The sequence below is a fragment of the Lagopus muta genome, chromosome 2 (genome assembly GCF_023343835.1).
Source record: "Lagopus muta isolate bLagMut1 chromosome 2, bLagMut1 primary, whole genome shotgun sequence".
Lineage (NCBI taxonomy): Eukaryota > Metazoa > Chordata > Aves > Galliformes > Phasianidae > Lagopus > Lagopus muta.
Window position 1 is genome coordinate 87,241,227 of NC_064434.1, and position 20,374 is coordinate 87,261,600.

At 36.9% G+C, this 20,374-nt stretch overlaps 1 protein-coding gene across 5 annotated transcripts in view; it reads right to left on the minus strand.

Annotated features, from left to right (window-relative positions):
• Positions 1 to 1,532: 1,532 nt before the first annotated feature.
• Positions 1,533 to 20,374, minus strand: part of BICRAL (BICRA like chromatin remodeling complex associated protein) — a 41,214-nt gene continuing 22,372 nt past the window's right edge. For 4 of the 5 annotated variants that reach the window (XM_048935780.1, XM_048935776.1, XM_048935779.1 and 1 more), the window contains exons 2-12: positions 19,790 to 19,838; positions 17,038 to 17,086; positions 16,887 to 16,955; positions 12,056 to 13,756; positions 10,413 to 10,512; positions 9,619 to 9,707; positions 7,993 to 8,054; positions 7,717 to 7,862; positions 7,471 to 7,565; positions 5,645 to 5,747; positions 1,533 to 5,211 (exon numbers count right to left, since the gene is read on the minus strand). In XM_048935780.1, the coding sequence (XP_048791737.1) occupies positions 4,418 to 5,211; positions 5,645 to 5,747; positions 7,471 to 7,565; positions 7,717 to 7,862; positions 7,993 to 8,054; positions 9,619 to 9,707; positions 10,413 to 10,512; positions 12,056 to 13,756; positions 16,887 to 16,955; positions 17,038 to 17,086; positions 19,790 to 19,833 (3,252 nt within the window). In that variant the 5' untranslated portion in view covers positions 19,834 to 19,838 and the 3' untranslated portion in view covers positions 1,533 to 4,417. Of the gene's footprint in view, positions 5,212 to 5,644; positions 5,748 to 7,470; positions 7,566 to 7,716; positions 7,863 to 7,992; positions 8,055 to 9,618; positions 9,708 to 10,412; positions 10,513 to 12,055; positions 13,757 to 16,886; positions 16,956 to 17,037; positions 17,087 to 19,789; positions 19,839 to 20,205; positions 20,368 to 20,374 lie in introns of those variants that run through there. The other variant, XM_048935781.1, reaches the window with a different exon arrangement.

A 20,374-nucleotide genomic window follows, 5' to 3' on the forward strand; every position in this document is an offset into this window, starting at 1 on the left:
AGATGCTGGCACACACCTTAACAAAGCTACACATTACGCTAAGAGTACATTAGAGAAGAGCCTTACATTCTGAACTAGCTTCTCTACTTGTAAAACACTTCTCCTGACACGCTGTGTGCTACCCCAACCCCCTCTGAAATATGCTTGGCATTACAATAGGATGATTTTATAATTTTCTTCCCACTGTATGAACTTCATCTTTTTCTGCCCTAGTACAGCAAGATTGCTCAAATTTGCTTGTTTATCTGTTGCACGTAGTTATTATGGATACTTCTTTTAAAACTTCTTAAATCAGACACGCATTATCTCACATGCTCAACAACCTTCAGAAATTCTGCCTTGAAGGAAGGAATAAACACAAGTTGCTTACCCCCTCACCCCAAAACTATTATTAAAAGGCAACTAAAACATACCATGCTCTGCTAACAAAAAGATAATCTGAAGTGACCGTGAGCTGTATAGTCAACTGTACATCCAATGTCTCACAGTCCAAAAGGCTTGCCTTGTAATTTTATGTGGATATGCCAAAGAGGAAAAAAAAAAATACAACACATTTAGCCATCCTAACCCAAATAGAGATTAAAATAACAGACAGTTGATTTTATTCATTTTGTTACTGACTGAATCCATGTGAGAAGCTTTCAAAATGCAAGTTTATTTTGTCTTGTTGACAAAATAACTGAATACTAACCATAAAGACCTCTACCTTGCAACTGGCAGGCCCTAATCCACGATGAGAGGTGGTGTACTTCACCAATCCTTCATTTTCATAGCCTCCAAATATAAAGTGTTGAAGTTCCAAGCATAAGAGCTTTACTAGATCAGAATCTCAGCACATTTTCTGAAAAATTCAATCACAGTAAGAAGTCATTACCCCTCTAGAAGTAGGAAGAAGCATTACATCATCAGCAATTAAAGTATCTTCTTCTCACAGCCAAAATAAAGAAATGGGAAATACTGCCAACATGGATGAGATGGCTGGTTGACAAACACAAACTCTTTTTCTAGTATCTCCCCAAGGTATCAGGAAGATGATACCTCTATTTTGTGACAACAGACAGGAGAAGGAGAGCGTCTCTCAGCAACCTCATCATGGTAAGATTTATAACGACAACATAGCAGGATCACTGTCAATCCTGTTATTCTGGTATGAGTATTACTGTATGTAATGCTGTATGCTATGCCAGAAGAACCAAGCCTCAGTAGCGTATGTTCAAAAGTTTCATAGAGTATGAAGAGTTGGCCTATATAGTATTATATAATATAGAAATTTTTAAAAGCACGGAAGTAGGAATATTTTGCAACCACATTACTAAAAACTGAGAGCAACCCTCTTTTGGAAATGTAAATATTCAACTTAGTTAAATCAAGACAATCACAGATACGCATTTTTCCCAAATCTTTGGCTGTATTGCAATGGTTGTTTCAATTTGTAATCTCCAACTAAACATTTCCTATCCATGGATTAACAATATATTTACTGACTTGTGTCTTTTAACAGTATTTATCCAACATAACAAAATAAACTGCAATTTGTTATACTTTTTTTTTTTTTTACAAAACATTTTATAAATATTTTTACAAAATGTATACAAAGCAATTTCAAGTGAGACATACTTTACAAATGAAGGTATTTAAGCAAATAAAGTCCATACCACACTGACAATAAGTGACACATCCTCTTTAAGTGAAGTCAGTCTGTAAGGCCTCCCTAATCTAACAGATAAATTATACTAAAATCTTCAAAATGAACATCTTTTTCTTAATTGCCAGTTTAAAATTTGTTTTAATATTAGGCAGTATTAAATAACATTGAGAACACAATGTTGATCCAGCAAAATAATGAAAACATGTTTAAAGTCATGCACATTCACAATACTTTGCTGGATTCAAGTCCATATGATTAATCTAGACTTCTTAAATAAGAAAAAAAAAAGTACAATTCTTTCATTTCCTGCTTCATAACGTACCAGAATTCCTTTAGAACTGAATTCAAAGGAGTGAACAACAGAACATGATCAATCTAACATCTACCTTGAATTCGTTCAATGGGCTCCTCTCATAAGTAGTTCAGGGAAATGTGTCTGACCAGATCAACAATCATTACCTTTTGCAATTTGTCATTTTTAATGTCATTGCCCCCCACCCCAAAATAAGATCCAATAGAAGACACACAGCCTGATATACATCGATTGCGTATTTGCTGTACAGACGCTGTACCCATTTTGAGGTGGCACAAAAAGCAAATGTATCAACAAATGTGCAACTTTTTTTCCCCTCTACAAAAGAATTAACTAGTTAGCACACAGCTGTGTAACTTACTGGCTTTCTTCTCAAATCGTTTAGAACAGTTAAATTTCCAAAATCATCAAGTACATACACTTCAGAATACACAGCCATGAGTATTATTAAATCTAAAAAGGCAACAGGTGAAGACTATATTGTCAGTTTCACCCGTAATAGAACAAATCACTGCCTGAGAGTCTATTCTATGGACACTTAGCTAAAAATTTAAAACTGGCAATGCTCATTATTACTTTGAATATTTTATACAACACTCGGGAATGTTGGGTTTAACAAACATGTACTTTAAAATTGGCACAATTCTTTAAAATGGCAACTAGTAACATTAAAAAAAAAAAAAAAAACAGCATTTCCATCCACTTCAAAGGGAAAATGAATTTTAAACAAGTTCATCTTTCTCATGTTGCTTTCGAGATTTGGTTTCCTTTAGCGGTCAGACAGTGGATTGTAGCTCAATACTGTGTTGCACTGTAATCTTTCACTGTCACAAGGACATAATTCTGCTTTCCTCTACTCTATTCAGGTGGACTGAACTGCATGACAACAAAACTCTACCTTTTGTCTTCCTTCCTGGCAATCTAACTGACAACCACAGTTTGTCACAATGAGCCTCGAGGTTATGAAGACTGTAATCATTAAGTCTGGAAAATGATTGGTAATTTCTAAGAAACTGGAGGGGAAGTCTGGGGAGAACATAAGCATATCTTAGAAATCACAAAAGCTGTATCCTCCTGAGCAGACATATGTACTACCTGCACGAGACTAATGCCAGCGTATTTATGTGCACAAAAGCACTCATGACCAAGGTAAACTATGAAAAAGCAGCATGGGCAGCAAAAAAAAAAAAAAAAAAAAAAAAAAGAGAGACATCATAGATTAAAATAAATAAATAAAATAATAAGATTCTATCTTACCAACATGACAGCAAGCCAAATGCAAACCGTGCAATAGTTTCACTTGGCTCTACAATATGAATTAATAATTACACACTTTTAGATATGTTTAAACAATGGGACTGCTGATCAACTTTGGTCTGTACATATCTTGATAATTATGACTGCTACAGTGGATGCTTCAACATTCTCTGATAGCAAAATTAAAAAAAAAAATCAAAAGTAAACACTGGCCTTAATTTTTTTTTCTGAGTAAGGCTAATGTCCTCTTAAAATATAAGCTACAAATATCTTAACAGCTTTCAAATAAAAGTGCATTTGACACTTGGTCTAAAAATTAAAAAAAAAAATTAAAATCAAAGAAAAAAATAAAAAAATTATACCACTTCAGAAAGACTCAAGGCTGACTACATCCAATTATAAAACGCAATAGCTCTTGAAGAAGAGTTAATATATATGTAATATATATATAAATTCATGGCTCTATCATGGCCTCGACCTGTACACAAGAAGCCATTTACTGGCTTCCAATCTACCTTCCTTAGTCAAGCATTTATTACTTCATATCATGCCACTGTGACTAAGACCATATAATATCATCTCACAGACTAAACTTACCCACTACAAATATATCAAGGACTAGTTTCTGCTCAAAAAGCAATAGAAAAGCACTTTAAGTTCAACTTATGAAACCTTGTTAACACAGTGATGACATCCTTCCAACTTAAGACTCCTAGAACACAGATTCCATTACAAAGCAAATCATCACTTCTGAATAGAGGTACAGTGGGTTTTCCAGAACAACTTAAAAATCTTTTGTGGATTTGGGGAAAAGGGTAGGGGAGAATTGTTGCTTCCATCGCTTTTTAAAAAACGTTTTCTTAATAAATATATCCTTTCAAATGACTGTGATTGTCAGTATATTACCATATTACATAGGGCCTAACGGCCTGCAACCTTGTTATGCTGCAGGACTGCACAATTATCAAAAGCACTATCATAATAATACTTGAAATAGTAAGGCCCTAACAGACTGCATTCTAACAAGGATTAACTTTACTTGGCTATCTCACTGTAACCACAATGAGTATTGCTCTCAAACACAGAACAGAATCTAGTTTAGAAAGGTTAACCTTAAATGTATGTCAGGCTGTACTTGTGGTGTCATTCACATTTGCTTCTGCTAAGAGAAACATAACTTTTCCAGGGTATTGTAACTATTAACACTCTAAGATACTATTTACAGCTGCTTCTAAAATAGAGTCAGTTTCTACACCTTCACTGTGGTCTGGAATAAATTTTTCCAAGCAGTTTTCCTGTGAAGCAAGAGGTGAAAAAGTAGGAAATTCTAAGTCAACAGAGCCACTACTCGATGCCTCATTTTGTGTCGGTCTCCCAGTTTTTTTAAGTTCCAAGATATTCTTAAATGTCGTTTCTAAACTCTTACTCAGCAGTAAGTCTTGCTGGGGTTCACTGGAGCCTTTCATGTTATCAGGATGTAAAACCTCATTCTTTGGAGGGCTCCTCAGAGTTTTGTCTTTGAAGGAATTATTACATGTTACCTTTGAGAAAGATTGGACTGTATTCCTTGGTATTTTATTGTGTGTTCCATGACTGCCTCTTGATACAGTTTTTGACAAGTCTTCAGAACTCAAAGAATTCTCAGCTGACTTGGTAAGAACTTTACCAGCCATCTTTTCTTCAGGAAGGGCCTTGTATTGGCTCCCAGAAGAACAATTAGCTTTCTCAAACTTTAAAGCTTTAATGAGGCTTTCCGATTTTTTAGTAGTTCCTTCTTGTGATGTCAAAACGTTGTTAGGCACTAGAGGAAGTTTACTGTGATTTGTGGACTCTGCTGAGCTGAATTTTGGTCGGTCTCTGGTTTGGGTTTTGGTAGTCTGACTTCGAGAAGGTAATGCTTTGCTGGACTGATGGTCACTTTTGCTGGTCTGTGCTTCATCAGCTGTTTTCTCAAATTGTTTGGCAGAACAACAAAAATCAGCCTGATAACCATCTGAAAAATTAAGCAGCAACATTTTATTTTAGCTACGTTTACTAAAACCACGTTTAACTGTTTAGCATATGTTTACAAAATAATTGTTCAGGTTTTTCTTAGTATTCAAATTTAGGTAACATCTACAGTCTAGCAATTCATGTCTTTAAGAAATATGCATATACTTAAGAGTAGGAACTTATCACCAAATTAAGCAGCATAGTATGCAGATAATGTGCACAGCAAAACCATAGTAAAAGCGCTGTAAGTATCTAAATATTCTAATATGCTATCAGAAAGACTACTATTTCAGTCCTCTACATTGCACTACCATACTCCCTCTGAATAGTTTTTAAAACAGCTAACAATCGGTGCCTCACTGTAGATAGAGGTATTTTTTAACTGATGATGCTATGCAAACATGCTTAAGACTCAGAAGCTAACCATCACTTACCAGGATCCACTAGTGCAAGGCGCTTCTCCCGGGTCAGAGATGCTCTTTCTTCCTGGTTAAACATCCTATCAATCATAACCATTTCTGCAGATGGATTTATCCGCTGCAGAAAAAGGAAAAAAAAAACCACCTCTGAAGTCACTCATATATTTGTACTAAATTAAAACACTTATAGTTTAGTTACTTTTCAATGGCTTACATATACGTGTGAAAATCATCCATAATTCCATAGCACCTTCAATGATCCTTACAATGACCACAACTTTTGAAATTCAACAATAAAGTATTACAGAATCACAGAATTGTAGGGGTTTAAATTTAACAACTAGAATCACTATAGTAGTTGTAAGTATCACAGCTTTTCACAACTGAATACATTTTTTACCACTGTTTTTCTTAGAAAACAGGACATGCAGTAATTTTCAGAAGAAAAAAAAAAACAGCAAAAATCTTGCAATTGGGATCACCACACGATCTTGTTTCTCCACTTCTCTCCCAGAAGTACTGGTATTTTCAAGTAGTTTATGCTGAGTTGCATTTTGCAGTCCATGCCTTCATGCCAGTGGATGCATCCATCACAGAAAAAAAGCTCACTGGCTATTAAGTCACAACACAGGTAACTAATTCCAAACTTAAGCATTCTTCTGGGTAACTTCATTCCAAGATGACTGAACTGGATGTATCATACAACATTCCAGATGCTAGATGAACAGATTTTCACCTCTATCTCTCTTCCACTGCAATTACTTGCAAATGTATATGGATGGTAACTATCTTTTAAACAGGACTGCCAGATTCCAAAGCCATGTTAATTGTGACGCTTCTATTATGCAATCCTGTCTTACTATGCATTCCTGTTCCTAACTGAATCTGATCTGAATTTTTTACACTCCAATTTTGAATTTTTTTCAGACTTGAAAACTACTGTGTCTGAAGCCACAATGAGATCCCCTGATACTTCCAAAATACATTCAAGTAACTGTGCAAGTTGGATTTCTTTTTACCTCAAACCTGGGATTGTGAAAGCATTTCAATTAGTAGTATTTCTGACAAAAATAGGAAACTCCACCCAGTTTCTAAGGAGAAGTAACAATTTCCTAGATTAAAATGAGCCACCAGTGTGCCCTTGTGGCCAAGAAGGCCAATGGTACCTGGGGTTGATGAACATTGCCAGAAGGTCAAGTGAGGTTCTCCCCCTTTACTCTACTCTGGTGAGACCACATTTGGAGTTCTGAGCTCCTCAGTTCAGAAAAGACAGAACTTCTAGTGACAGCCCAGCAGAGGGCTGCAAACATAATTAGGGGCCTGGAGCATCTCCCTGATCAGGAAAGGCTGAGAGACCTGGGACCGCTCAGTCTGGAGAAGGGAAGACGGAGAAGACCTTATCACTGGTGATAAATGACTCCCACCCACAGATAAGTGGATGGCACCAGGCTCCTTATATAGTTGTCCACTGGAAGCACAGCCTGTTCAGAGCAAGTGCAAAGTATAAACAAACAGCAGAAGTTAATGTGCCCTTAACATCTACTGAATTTACAAATGAACAGCAGCCTTTGGTAGTGTGTCAAATGAACTCAACGTAGATCACTGATTTTAAGATACAAGTCTACACTGAAAAATCCAAGCTGGTCACTGAGATAGCTGATACAATAGTAAACTTCACATATACGTGTATATATACTTCTTTATATACACACACATAATGATATATCATTAAAGAGAATAAACAAAATTAACTGTAATGCCAGCTCTCACCTTCCTGTGTTATTTTTACAAACTCAATCACATCATATAAACATTTCTTCTATCTGCATTATGCTCCTTACCATTGCATCTTCTATAAGCAAACATCTGTATTTGTTCAGCATAGCTTGTGTCCTCTTCAATAGCTGTGTAGCTACAGATTCAAATTCACTGTCCACTAGAAAGACAAGAACATACTTTCAAACGCTGTACTTCAGTAACTTGCACAACCTTTAAAACGTTTCCTTTCTAATTGCTCTAAATTGCACAAAGAATTCTCTCAATACATTAATTACAACCCCAATGCCAATTTAAAAGATGGAAATTACCTTTTTTTAAGTCTTCCTCAGTCGGCAGCGACCCCTGACACACATGATATGAAAGGAGTCTCTGAAACGCATCATTTAATGATCTGAACTGACTTTTATCTGGTGTCACAGCTTGCATCTGATCCTTCTGTAACTGCTGTAGCATACTGCAATGGAAATTGGTATCTACAATTAGCACATAATCTAAGCAAAGTTTATACACTACCAAAAACTAAAGGGAGATGAAAGTTGGAGAAAATATCTGTAATAAAATTACAAAAGAAGCCAATGACTTACAAAGCTCCTTTAGTTAACTGTTTAGCAGCAGGTCGTTTCTGTCCAACTAAATGACCATCCACCTAAGTCCAAAGTAAGAGACAAATTATAGCACATCCCTTCTTTTGCAGAGCTCACATTTCAGCATTTATTTTTGGCAGCTAAGTGTACCAATACTAAGTGCAATCACCAAGCAAGTATGAACACATTTAACCATCTCATGTTTTCACAAGGCACATTAACAATGAAATATGGAAGTCAGTCCTCTTACATCACAATCTTGTTTACAGGCAAATTCAACTGCAGTGCTTATACATTCTTCACCAGGAAAAAGGCTGGTTATTACCAAATTTAGCAGGTGAAAAGGTTTCTTTTCTTTTGAAAATAAAGCTACTCTCAGGAACTGTCTTCCCCATGTCATCCTGCCTGATACTGATGGATTAAAGTATCTGTCAGGGAAGTAGGCTAAGGTTGCATATGTACATTTTCAAAAGCCTGGTATTTGGCTGTGGGCTGAAAGCCCTGCATTTTTTTCAGTGTTAACAATCCACATATAACCATCAGATCTGTGTCTTCTGCATTCCTTACCTTACTAATGATTTATGAAATCATTTTGCAGCAGAATGCTGTCCTAAAATACATGGTTCTCTAAGGTAGTAGAGACTCAAGTTCCGATTATACAAGAGGCATTACTCAATCCAAATCTTCTGAATAAGTTATTGTGAATCCAAGGGCTTTTTTGTTTAATACAAACTGTTGGTTTTTTTTTCCAAGACACTGCCAACTGGTCTAACAAAATCAGTCACAGAGGAAAAAGCTACTTTTGATTTTAAAACAGATTGAGTGAAAGCTCTTTTAAGTACAGAACATCCTCCTTACCAAAGCAGGAATGGCATGAAGCAGGCAAACTGCAACAGTGCTTGGTACCTTCATTGCACAGAAAGCATTCACCTTCACATGAGAAAGCAAATCTGACCAATAATTAAAAAACCAAGCTGAACTCATAACTGAGCACTACTTCATACTCTGTACAAATGTATTTCAGTCAGTACAGTTACAGCAGCGAAGAGAAATTGTAAATCAGGTCCTTCCCCTTTTTTTTCCCCCTGTGATTCTGTAATTTAGCTCCATCCACAGCTAAACTTGCACCTCCTAGCCTAATTCAAGCCCTCACCTCCTATCCTCAGTTGCTCAGTCTGGGAATGTAACAATTGTACCCTCCCTCACAACTTACTTGTATTCTATAAAAACTGGCTTCCCCATCCAGCCCCAAACCCTGAAGCACTGTCAAATTTTTTGTACATAATTCTCACACAGGAAAACAAACACATGCTGAGGAAAGAAGACAATGCAGTAAGAATCAAAGGCTAGATGGAATTTTCTTCCTCCTTCTCATAAACCATCCCCACCCAACCAGGTACACAATAGCTGAGTTTACAAGAAGTAACAGTATTGCCCAACTCATCTTCAACTAAATGAAAGAACTGTGATGTCTTATCAAATTATCTTCAGGAAGCAACAAACTCCACTAAGCGAGGACATCTCAAAACAGCATTTTCAGAATATCAACTGGCAAAATACTCCATGTTTGCTACGTCAACTTCACTGAAACTTGAAGGGAAACATATAAGTGAAAGTCTTCTCTACCTGTATACACTGAACTGAAGATGATCCTACTCCTTTTTCTTGTGATGTTCCAAGAGATTGCTGTATGATTTTTCCTCCAGAGTCCTGCCCTATAAAAAATACATTAAAGAGACTGTAATGCTAAGCAAGAACAGAACCATTTAATGTACCTATCCCAATCATTCTAGTTGAGTTTTTGTCTTTTAGGTGAAAGACGCCTCACAAGTTTAAAAACACTGATAGAACTACCCTGGGGACAGACTGGCACCTAAAAATGGAACAGGACTGATACTCTGTGCTGCAAACTACAGGAAGCCTAGAATATAAGGATTTCCTATCACACCACTGCAACACACCAAGAATTTCAAGTACTGGAAGTACAGTGTCCCAAAAATTACTGAAAAAAATCACAGTACATTTTAAACTTTTCCATATTCTTCAACTATCTAACTTCACTGAACTTTTCTGTAACTTATTCATACTGTCACAAGAGAAGATACAAAAATTTCAGAGAATTCTGCAGCTGATGTCTGTATTTCTCCAAGTTGCAAAAAAGAAGACGACAATTCAGTTCCGTTGGATTTTATAAAGGGAAAACTAATTCTCTACAGACCAGATTCATCTTTTCGAAAAGCACACACTGAACACTGAAAAATTTTGTTTGCAGTCTCCTAAAAAAAAACCAAACATTCCAATTACCTCTATAAACACGAGCCAGCAATGCAAGTCTGACACTGTGAAAAAGAATCTATTGCTGCTGCTGCAAAAAAACAACAACCTGACAACAGAATGATTTTTAAAAGACCATGGTTGACCTGATAGGGTGTTGCTCAGAAGACTTGACAGCTGATGTTGTCTCAAATTATCTTGAGCCTTTGACGCAGAAACTGGTGATGTCTGGTTCATACCTTTCTTCTGTGGCACATGCATTAAAAATAAAAATAAAAAGCTGAAGTATATACTGAAAGCTTTAACAAAGAGGAAAAGAGCAAGAACAGGCAAATGCAGCACTGTGCATCCTCCCTCAGCCTCAAGCTCGGCACTGGTGAAGTCTCACCATGACTTCTTCCACTGAGTTCAAGAACTGCATACAGTAAATTAGAGAGGAATGGAAACTCCACCAACAGTACAAATACACAGAGGGTACATTCTGGATGCCCTGTGATTCACCCTGACTCAAATTAAAAGCAGCCTTCAGGTAGCTCAGCTTTTGAGAGTCTCAAAGCTGCAAAACAGTCTCAAGAAAAACACTCAATAGAACAAACTCCACGGTGTTCAGCAACTGAATGATACTGACCTTATGATACCGTACAACATTTAGGACTTAAGTACAAACAAGCTAAGGAGATTCTGGGAAGCAGTAGAATCTGTTCCCTATAGTTAAGACCACACTGGCCGCTTTTTGGTTCCAAAATTTTACCTGAAAAATATATTCTTTTACAGCAATAAGGAATTCTATGCTTTTGTAACTGCTGAAACTCACTGGCCTCAAAATGCATCCTACAAATACAAAAATAGAGACATATGAAGAGAAAGTCAGTGTTCAAATTACTCATCTGCAAACAAAACATTACAATCTGTGCTAGCAGTTTTAGTGAAGAGTGAAAATTTGGTCCTACATGTTTGCCTTTATTTTCTAAATAAAGCCACAATATTACATTGCCTGTTTTGGTCTCGGTTAGCAAAAAAGCATGAGACCTTTGGGAAAAGAGAAAAAACAACAGTAATTGGTGCAATTCCATTCTGAGATGATAGCTATCAGTATTTTATAATGACTAAAGAGAAAAAAAAAACAAACTAGACTAAAACAAAGCAATAAAAAGCAGAGTTGAGATAATTGTTAGTTGCTAATGATGTTAGATGCTAACGAGTGCAATACTGACATGCTTTGGAAACTCATTTATGAAAGCAGATAACTTAAGCTGAATATAAAGTACAGCTGCATCAACTGGACACTTCCCACCCTAAAGGCACATTCAGAACTTTTAAAATTACTTAATAGGCCTCTTCCTAGAGATATTTTTTACAAGCTAAACTTCTACAAACTGCTTTAGAAAGTATTTCCTCCTAAGGACTTTGAGAAACACCTTTCACCTTTTCTTTGACTGCTTCAAATTTGAAAGTTTCTAACTGCTCCAGATCCAAAAGAACTACAAGCACGCAAAATGCCAGAAAGATTAATGGTAAGCAGTTGAGAAAATACCACTATGAATCACCACTAGAAACTTCTGAATTAACAGAAGCAACAGGCTCATTCAGTCAGTGACAAACTTCAGAAAATACTGAGTGAAACAACACATCTGGGTTACAGTGATTTTCAGCAGTTACACAGCATTTGTAATACTACAGCCTAACAAAGCCTACTTCCTCCATATTCACAATTTTAGTACTTCGTTAACAAGATTTTAGCACAGTTTAGAATCATTTCTTCAGCTGTATTCTGTAGCAGTTTGCTTACCTGACTGAAGGTGAACTGTTGCTGTGTTACTCCAACTGACGTGTGACTAAAGGTGCTGATGGATTTGGAAGAGGATGCTGGAAGACGATGTGATGAACTGACAGGAACTTGAGTCCTACTCTGTACGAGCTGATCTCCAGTAAAGTTTCCTCCAGATGCAGCAGACTGAACTGAAGGTCCCAAGCTAGGATGTACCGAACCAGAAGAACTTACAACAGCAAATCGATTAGAAGCTGACATATTTGAGACTGTAGACTGCCCAGGTGACATTGTCGTAAAACTCGATCTACCTTGAGAAGCATTAACTTGACTGGGTGACAAATGCAACACTGTCGGTGATGCTTGCTGCAGTGGCACCTGTCCACCAACAATTTGTGAAGTTCCATGATTTACTATAACTTGGTTTCCAGGAGCTGTGAAGGTCTGGCCAGAAACAAGTTGAACAGCTGTGTTCTGATTATTCAGCATCTGTCCAGAATACGACTGGTTGGCTCTCAGCATGTTTGTAGAGTTCCTGTTGAGCATTACATGCTCGGCAGACACTTGGCTAGGAACCAACTGGGAAGGCTGCGTCTGAAGAAGCTGTCCATTTATGGCCTGGACATGATGAACTGAGTTTGAATTAACAGACAAACTTGTAGGTATGAGAAACTGATTTTGAGGTGCGTGAGGCTGTCCCATAGGAGAATGGATAACAATACTACCTCCAGCATTACTAACTGTCTGAGGTGTAACTGATTTTCTTGTATTTTGTTGATTAACGATGTTAACAGACATATGAGGACCAACTACTGAACTCTGAGGTGAGCTTGCAGAAGCAAACGGAATCCCTTGCTGCACGTGATGTTGCTGTATTCCCAAGTTGTTCACATTGTAAGCAGACTGCTGACCCATCTGGACAGGCTTTGGTTGGATATTAATGGGTACTTTGTTAGAGTTTGGCGCTAAACCCCTTTGAATTATGATATTATGGACAGGTACAGATGTCTGAAAATTTGTGCTGTTAAACGGAACTGTTACAGGTTGTGCTACAGGACTTGTATTTGAGTTCCCAAACAGTGAGTTACCATTTGGAGTTTGTCTATGAACCAAGAGGCTACTGCTCATGTTTGCAGGCGTCTGCTGACCATTACCCTTCAGTATTATCTGAGATCCATCGAGGTTATTAATGGTCATCATGGAAGGCTGATTACTAAACGAACCAATCAGCTGTATCTGCCCTGAACCACTAATCTGGTTGCTATTAGACAAATGCTGGCTGGGAACACTAATTCCGACATGTTGCATAAAGCCATGTTGCACGCCGACTGTATTGCTTGCAAAAGATGCTCCAACAGGTTGCTGTACCACTTGAGTAACTCCTACAGGTTGCAACGTCTGACCTGAGTAATTAGAAACATTAGAAGCCTGAGTAAAGGATGCTGATGAAGAAGGATGAAGTTGAGCTTGTGCAAACTGTTGACTAGAACCTACACTGGCATCCAAATATGCCTCTTCTGCCAAAGTCTGTTCAGTAATATTGGCCTCCTGCAAGGACTTCTGAAGAATATCAAAAGGTTGCTCCTCACTAAGATCAGGTAAAGGAGAAGACACAAGTTCATCTTCAAGAAATTGAAGGCTACTGGACAGCTGCAGTCCATCACTAGGCCCCTCTCCAAGCTGATTGCTTACACCTTTTACAGACGACTTAGGATCAGTGTTCTGAAATGAAATACAATAAAATAAATCCTTTCCAGAAATTCTCAACCGTTTCCCCATTAAGCCTTTTCACCCAAACAAACTGCCATACTACAATCACACAGTGCAAATTAGCAGCCATTTCACAACATTAAGGGTGTTAAGTCTTTGTCTCAAAGAGTTTTAGAAATAAGAGTAAGAAAAACAATGCTACAGATTTTGTGTTTTATGTCTTCAGAAAAGATTACAGAGAAGAATTGCCACTAAAACTACAGCAAATATTAAGTAGCATGTTGAATTAAAAATGCTTCTAATGTACCTCTGTAAATACTGTAAAAGAAATCAGATCCAACTAGCCTACTTTACTTTGGTCTACTGTCAAGTTTTCCTTAAAATAAGTAAATAAATAAATAAATAAAAATAAAAACCACCATAATATGCCCAGAATCTCTTAGCAACACAAATGTCAGGTTCTTAAGGGAGGGTAGGAATGACAAATTTAAATAGCTATTAAAGACTTGCAATTGTTATAAGTTAGATAAGAGTACACCTTCCTAAATCCAAAATCACATCGCAACTTTTGAAAAAACATCCAATTTCTTCTTAGATCAGGATTGCATAACGTGGGTGGAGAAATTATCGGTTGCCTTCATATTCTGAGCTTTCACTCCTTAAATGTCACAGACATTTGTTTTCACCTCATATAAACAAGTGAAGACACCATAAGCTGTAATTATCACATGCAACCATGTCCCCACCCTAAATATTTAAGCATATTTAATTCAGAATTTTAACCCAACCTGCTTCTGAAACAGCCTGTATATTTTACGAAACTTCAGCCATGTTATAAAATATTGAATGTATTAGAAGTTAATAAAATATTTGTATGTCTTTATATATGTATAAAACCACACAATTTTATTAACATATGCGTACTTAAATGTCTTGATGTCTCCACTGTACCTAACTACCATCAGGCAGAGCAAAAAGTACTCATTATATAGGGCTCTACTGGAACTCAGGACCCCCAGATTCCTGGGCAGAATTCCTTACTGCATCTGTAAATTGTCTCCAATTAATACTGTTACCATTAGTACTAACAATACAGCAACTAATAATAACAACAGCAATTGTAATAATAATAATATTGTACGCAATCAAGACAAAGAGCTTGAAACTTTCCCTCTGAAATGAAAAATATTGAGAGTCACTCCCTGCTCCCCGGACTGGTTAACATCCAGACACAATTTTACCTACACAAACTGGAAACGTATTCCTAATCACTGCTGCCATGATTCGAACAGCCAACCAGAGCATTATGCCATTTTCAACAAGAAATCAGTGTCTCTGCAATTTTATAAATCTGTTTCAATGACAGTCTTACTCTCACTGGCCTCATGCATATTCTGCTCTCAAACTGTTCCACTGTACCTAGCAGGAAAGTGACAGAAGTCATTGGACACAACCCAGGCAATGACTCGGGAACTCTCCCATGAGAGATGTAAAAGAAACTGATGACAGCCAGGAAACAAACCTGTAATCAGTGGAGAATCACTCTGAGGGGAAGTAAGGAGAAAGAAAAAAAAAGAAAAAAAAAAAGCAGACACTGCCTTCTCTCCCTAAAGTCACCGTGAATTTCATCTTGTTTGTGTTAGATGCTGGCTGTGCATGCTTACCAGCTGGGGCACTGAACCCTTGACACTGAATTTGTAAATTCTGCCACTGAAAGGCATTACATGGCATCAACACAGTCAATCCTACTTCATGACAGCAATTCTGAATACATACAAAACCAGAATCTTCAGTACATGCAAGAATTTTAACAAAAGGAAGTCAGAAATCCTCAACTTTTCAGGTGTCTTAAGTAATGCAGGGCCTGTGAATCCAACCACCAGTGGGATTTGTATGGAATACCAGCATCATCTTTCCTCCCCTCCCCTCCTTGGGTAGAAACCATGTGCTGACTTGAGTGAAAAACAATTTGTTTGTGAGGATGGATGAAAAAGTGCCTTGCAAAAGGCACAAGAGGTAACCAGAATACAAAACCCACTCAAAATTACTACCAAAAATCTCAGCTTCTGAAATACACCAAGAATTACCCCAACTTCTGCCTATCTTTTCATGCCTATCAGAAAATGTCTGCAAAGAACAACTAGAAAATCTACGCTATGACAAATATATGTCATATATCATCTTTTTTCCCCCACAGCGTCATCTTTCTTAGCATGCCACAGTACAACAGAAAGAGCAATGAACAAAAAAACCATACTGCATATGTTAAAAAAGCTGAATGTGGGGATGAGTATGTGATAATAAAACAAAGAAACAGCAACAACAATAATCAACTAATGAAATACAAGAAATATGGGTTAGAAGGAAACCACCGAGTCCAGCCTCCTACTCAAGGGAGTCTACTGCCAACACTAGATCAGATCAGCCTTGGCCGTATCTCCAAGTACATGAAGCCCACAACATCACTGAGTAAAACGTGATCCAGTGCAGCAACACTCCTAGTACAAGGAATACTGGAGGGTTGGAACTAGGTGATCTTTAAGGTCATCTCCAATCCAAGCCATTCTATGAGATATGATTCTGTGACTACTTACAACACCTAATGAATTTCAAGTGAATTCTCTAACAGTGAAATTACAGTAAGAAAACATCCCCAGCTAGCTACTCAGTGTAAAGAACAAAAAAATAACATGAATTAAACTTCATAATTGCTAGCTCAGATTTTACTTAGAAATAAGGTACGAAAATATCCTACAATTCACAGAAAATGTATAAATAATACATTTAGATGCAGAAATAATACATCAGACATAGAACAGATCTACCACATCTACGATCAATAAACTTACATGCCCAATTCACTGAATAGTTACAGCAGAGAACATTTTCACTGCTCAGCAAGTGGCTTTTGAAAATTTGCAAAAAAATGGCCTAGTAGTGCTAATGTCTTTTGATTCAGTCACTACTGAAAACCCAACAGAAATACTTGAGCAGCGTGAGGTGGTTCTACGAGAACATTCAGAATTTTCATGTGGAAAAGGTCAAAGCCCAAATTTACTTAATTCACTTTTTTAAGAGCCAAATAAAGCTGCAACAAAAGCATGCAGTTTCAAAAACCAACATTTCTCTCCTGACCACTTACATTGGAGTTGGCGAAAATGGAATTTGAGTTGGCTACAGAATATTCTGCATTTGTCAAGTCTTCGTTGCTCTGGTAAAAAACAAAATCATGTTTAGAAACAATACACTCAGTAAAGGTTCTGTATATCTCACACACAGGAAATGCTACTTACAGATTTATTACTAGGTCCATGCAGAAAATAATTCAGTGCCTGCGGGTCCCTTAAAAAAAAGAAAGAAAGAAAGAAAAAAGTTACTACTTCAGGCAACTCTTTCTGCTAATGAGGTGAATTTAACTGAGTCAGACACTTAACTCACACAAATCAGGTTTGTTTCACTGACCCCAGTGCACAGTTCAAAGTGTATACCATTTGGGGCTCCTTGTTTCTTTATCAGAATGATTTGCAGATACTGATCAGATTTACTGTCATTGCACAAAGACATTCCAAACAATCGACCACATTCATCACAAAATCTGAGTTACACTATTCTTTTTATGAGGGCATTACCTTCATTCTCTCAAAACACAGCATTTCACAACCTACAAAACCTAAAGAAAATACTGCAACCAAGTAACACGAGAACTAAAACAGCCACCATCTCCTCTACTGAGGTTAATTATTATGCCTGCTCAGCTACTGTTTAAGTCAATAAGGTTTGGTGTTTTTTTTTTTTACCACGTCAAATCTTTTAATGTGTTTTCTGACACATTAACAAAAAGCTTTTGTTTTTTTGCCAGAGTAAAAAGCTGCACCAAGTGAAATCAACCATGCAGATAACTGAATAAATGTTACAAAAAACAATTTCAGTGCATTTCATGAACCTGGCACTATCACTGAACAGAACTCAGATTTAAAACATGGTCTGATAGAATGAGTGTTGGAAATTCAAATAATTTAAAAATACTTAAATATAATTGCACAGTGGACCTCATAAAAAGCATTAAAAATGTGCTACAAGTGATTATTTTAAGTTATTATAAATCATTTCCCAACGTGTCCATTAGCCTAAAGAGCAAAGTGACATAGAGTCTTTTAACTTCAAAACATCTTTATTAATTAAGACGCAATAATAATGTAAAAAAAAATTGAGAAACAGGAGATCCTCGTTGAAAAAAGTTAATCCAAACCATCCCTCCTCTCTCCATCGTCCTAGAAAATAAAAAGGAAACAAGTTAATATATCAGGTTTAACAGTCTTCTAAAAGCACAGAAACACGTCTCTTATTTGGGAAAAAATATACTGCATTCATGCATTTATCAAGTACGTGTTAAAAAGGCAGCATTTGCCAGAGACTTCGTGGTACAATTACATTTACGACACACAAGTAGCTACATATATTGCAAGCAAAAGAATCATTTTCACAGTAGAAATTTCAAGAATTCAGGAGAAAGATCACTGTATGAGCTCACGAGGTCTGTCACACTTATTTTACTGATACATTATCAAGCCATTTAATAGCAACTTTGCTCACTGGCTTTAAGTCATGAAACACACAATTAAAAAGCGAGAATATTTCAACACCTTAAATAATGGCTTTAATAACAAAGGAATTTTAGAAGGCACTTACCAAAAACCAAAGATGCTGCTGTCCATTCTTCTAGACAGTAGAACAGAACAGTAGACAGCTTACGACAGTAATTGCTGTGAGCACCAGGAAAAATGCTGTAATTTTTCAAATGCTCACATGGATAGAGAGCACTTCATTTTCTGGACCACCTGTGAACTTGTACCAGGATCCTCACAATTCACACTCACGGCTCAGCATTTAATTATCCAATGCAGCCAATTACCATCTTTATGGTAAAGCAGGATGTCTTTTCATTTTTCATAGCTTCAGTCAGTGATCTCGCACAGCACACAACACAGAACGTAACAGTGATCCACTCCAGCCAACACTTTTGCTGTAGCATCCACAGAGTAATCCCTAAATTACAGTAGCCACTGCGATAGCATTTTGCTTTGCTCTCAAGCTCTCACGGGTTTTGCAGGAAGTCTTCACATAAGAAATGTAGAAATGCTACTTATTTACTACATGTAACACAGTATTAAAAAAAAAAATCTTGTATGAAATAGATGCCGCATTTTAATAGCTGTACATGACCAATGCCATACTGATTTTTCATAGTTTGAACAAAAGTACCACATAGGAGATGTTTCCTCTCATGTTTTAAATGTATTACAACACATTACCTGTTCTCAAATACTTGATGTAAATGTCAGTCAAGCAAAGGTAACCTGTCATTTATACAACTGACAGGAATCTTGCAATGCAGTAATCTAGTCATTGTATTATGAGATACTTATATGGACTATATTACTGCAAAAAGATCTGTAATTCATATTTTAGAAAAAAGCAAAATCCCCAGCTTGATTAAAATCAGCACCTCTTGAGCAAAACGGTAACAAATCCTTGTTTGCTGTGGATACATCACAGTACCAGGTAGCATTCTAATATTTTCATGCAAACACAAGTTACTAGTAGAAATTAAGGTGTTTTGTTTTTAAAGAAAATTACATAATCTTACTTTTCTCTTTAAAATACAAACACCGTCAACAAATTTTCCAGCTCCACCACACCAAAAGCTAAAATTCCTTTTTTTTTAACCCCCCCCAAAAAAGTTCTCTGCAATGAAGTCTGTAACAACATCCCTACTACTGTGCTTCTGCAATGACCCTGTATTACCATTAACTGAAAAGAGACGTCAGCTTCCACGCCCACTCTTTCCTTAGCTGCTCTTGAGAATAGTGCCAACAAGTGGAGTGCCATCTAGCACGAAGTGGGACTGAAGGTCATCTTACACATACATCTCCAAGCACAGCTTCATTTCATTTCAACACAGCATAGCTACTCATCTTATTTGCAAATCACCTAGTATTGATATGATACCCAACCTTCCTGAGGAATTACACAGGCAAAACTTACCCAATAAGATCAAGGAGACAGGATTCATCATCATCATCATCCATGACAACTAGAAGGAAAAGGAAGAGGATATATATTCAGCAAACACCAGAGAACATATTATTTTCAACAGCAAAAATATTTTACAATATCTCAATAGCTTTTATCAGTTTATGGGAGTTGACAAACATTTATTATTGCCAGAGTTCTTAAGTATTAACAAGTATATTCTACAGAGACCTACACAAATTCACTAAGTTCGTCTCAAAATCAAATTCAGCCACACGTCATGATCTACAAAACTCCATACAATACCATTATTAGGGATTTTTCATTTTACTGCTGTTGTTTCTTTTTCCTTCATAATGCTCAGCTACTGCTAGTCACAATACACCCAATTTCAGTTTCTCCTTAACAGCACTCAAGAGTGTACTTACATGAACTTGCAATTAATAGTACAGAGTTCTGAGAATCCCTTTAAAAACAGGTGGGCAATTCATTTGCATTAGCCAAACTGAACGTAGGCATCCACTGGGCACAGAGCATTTTTACTCTGACAGCATCCCAGTCACCAACTCTTGTACTCGCTGATTACTCAGATTAGTA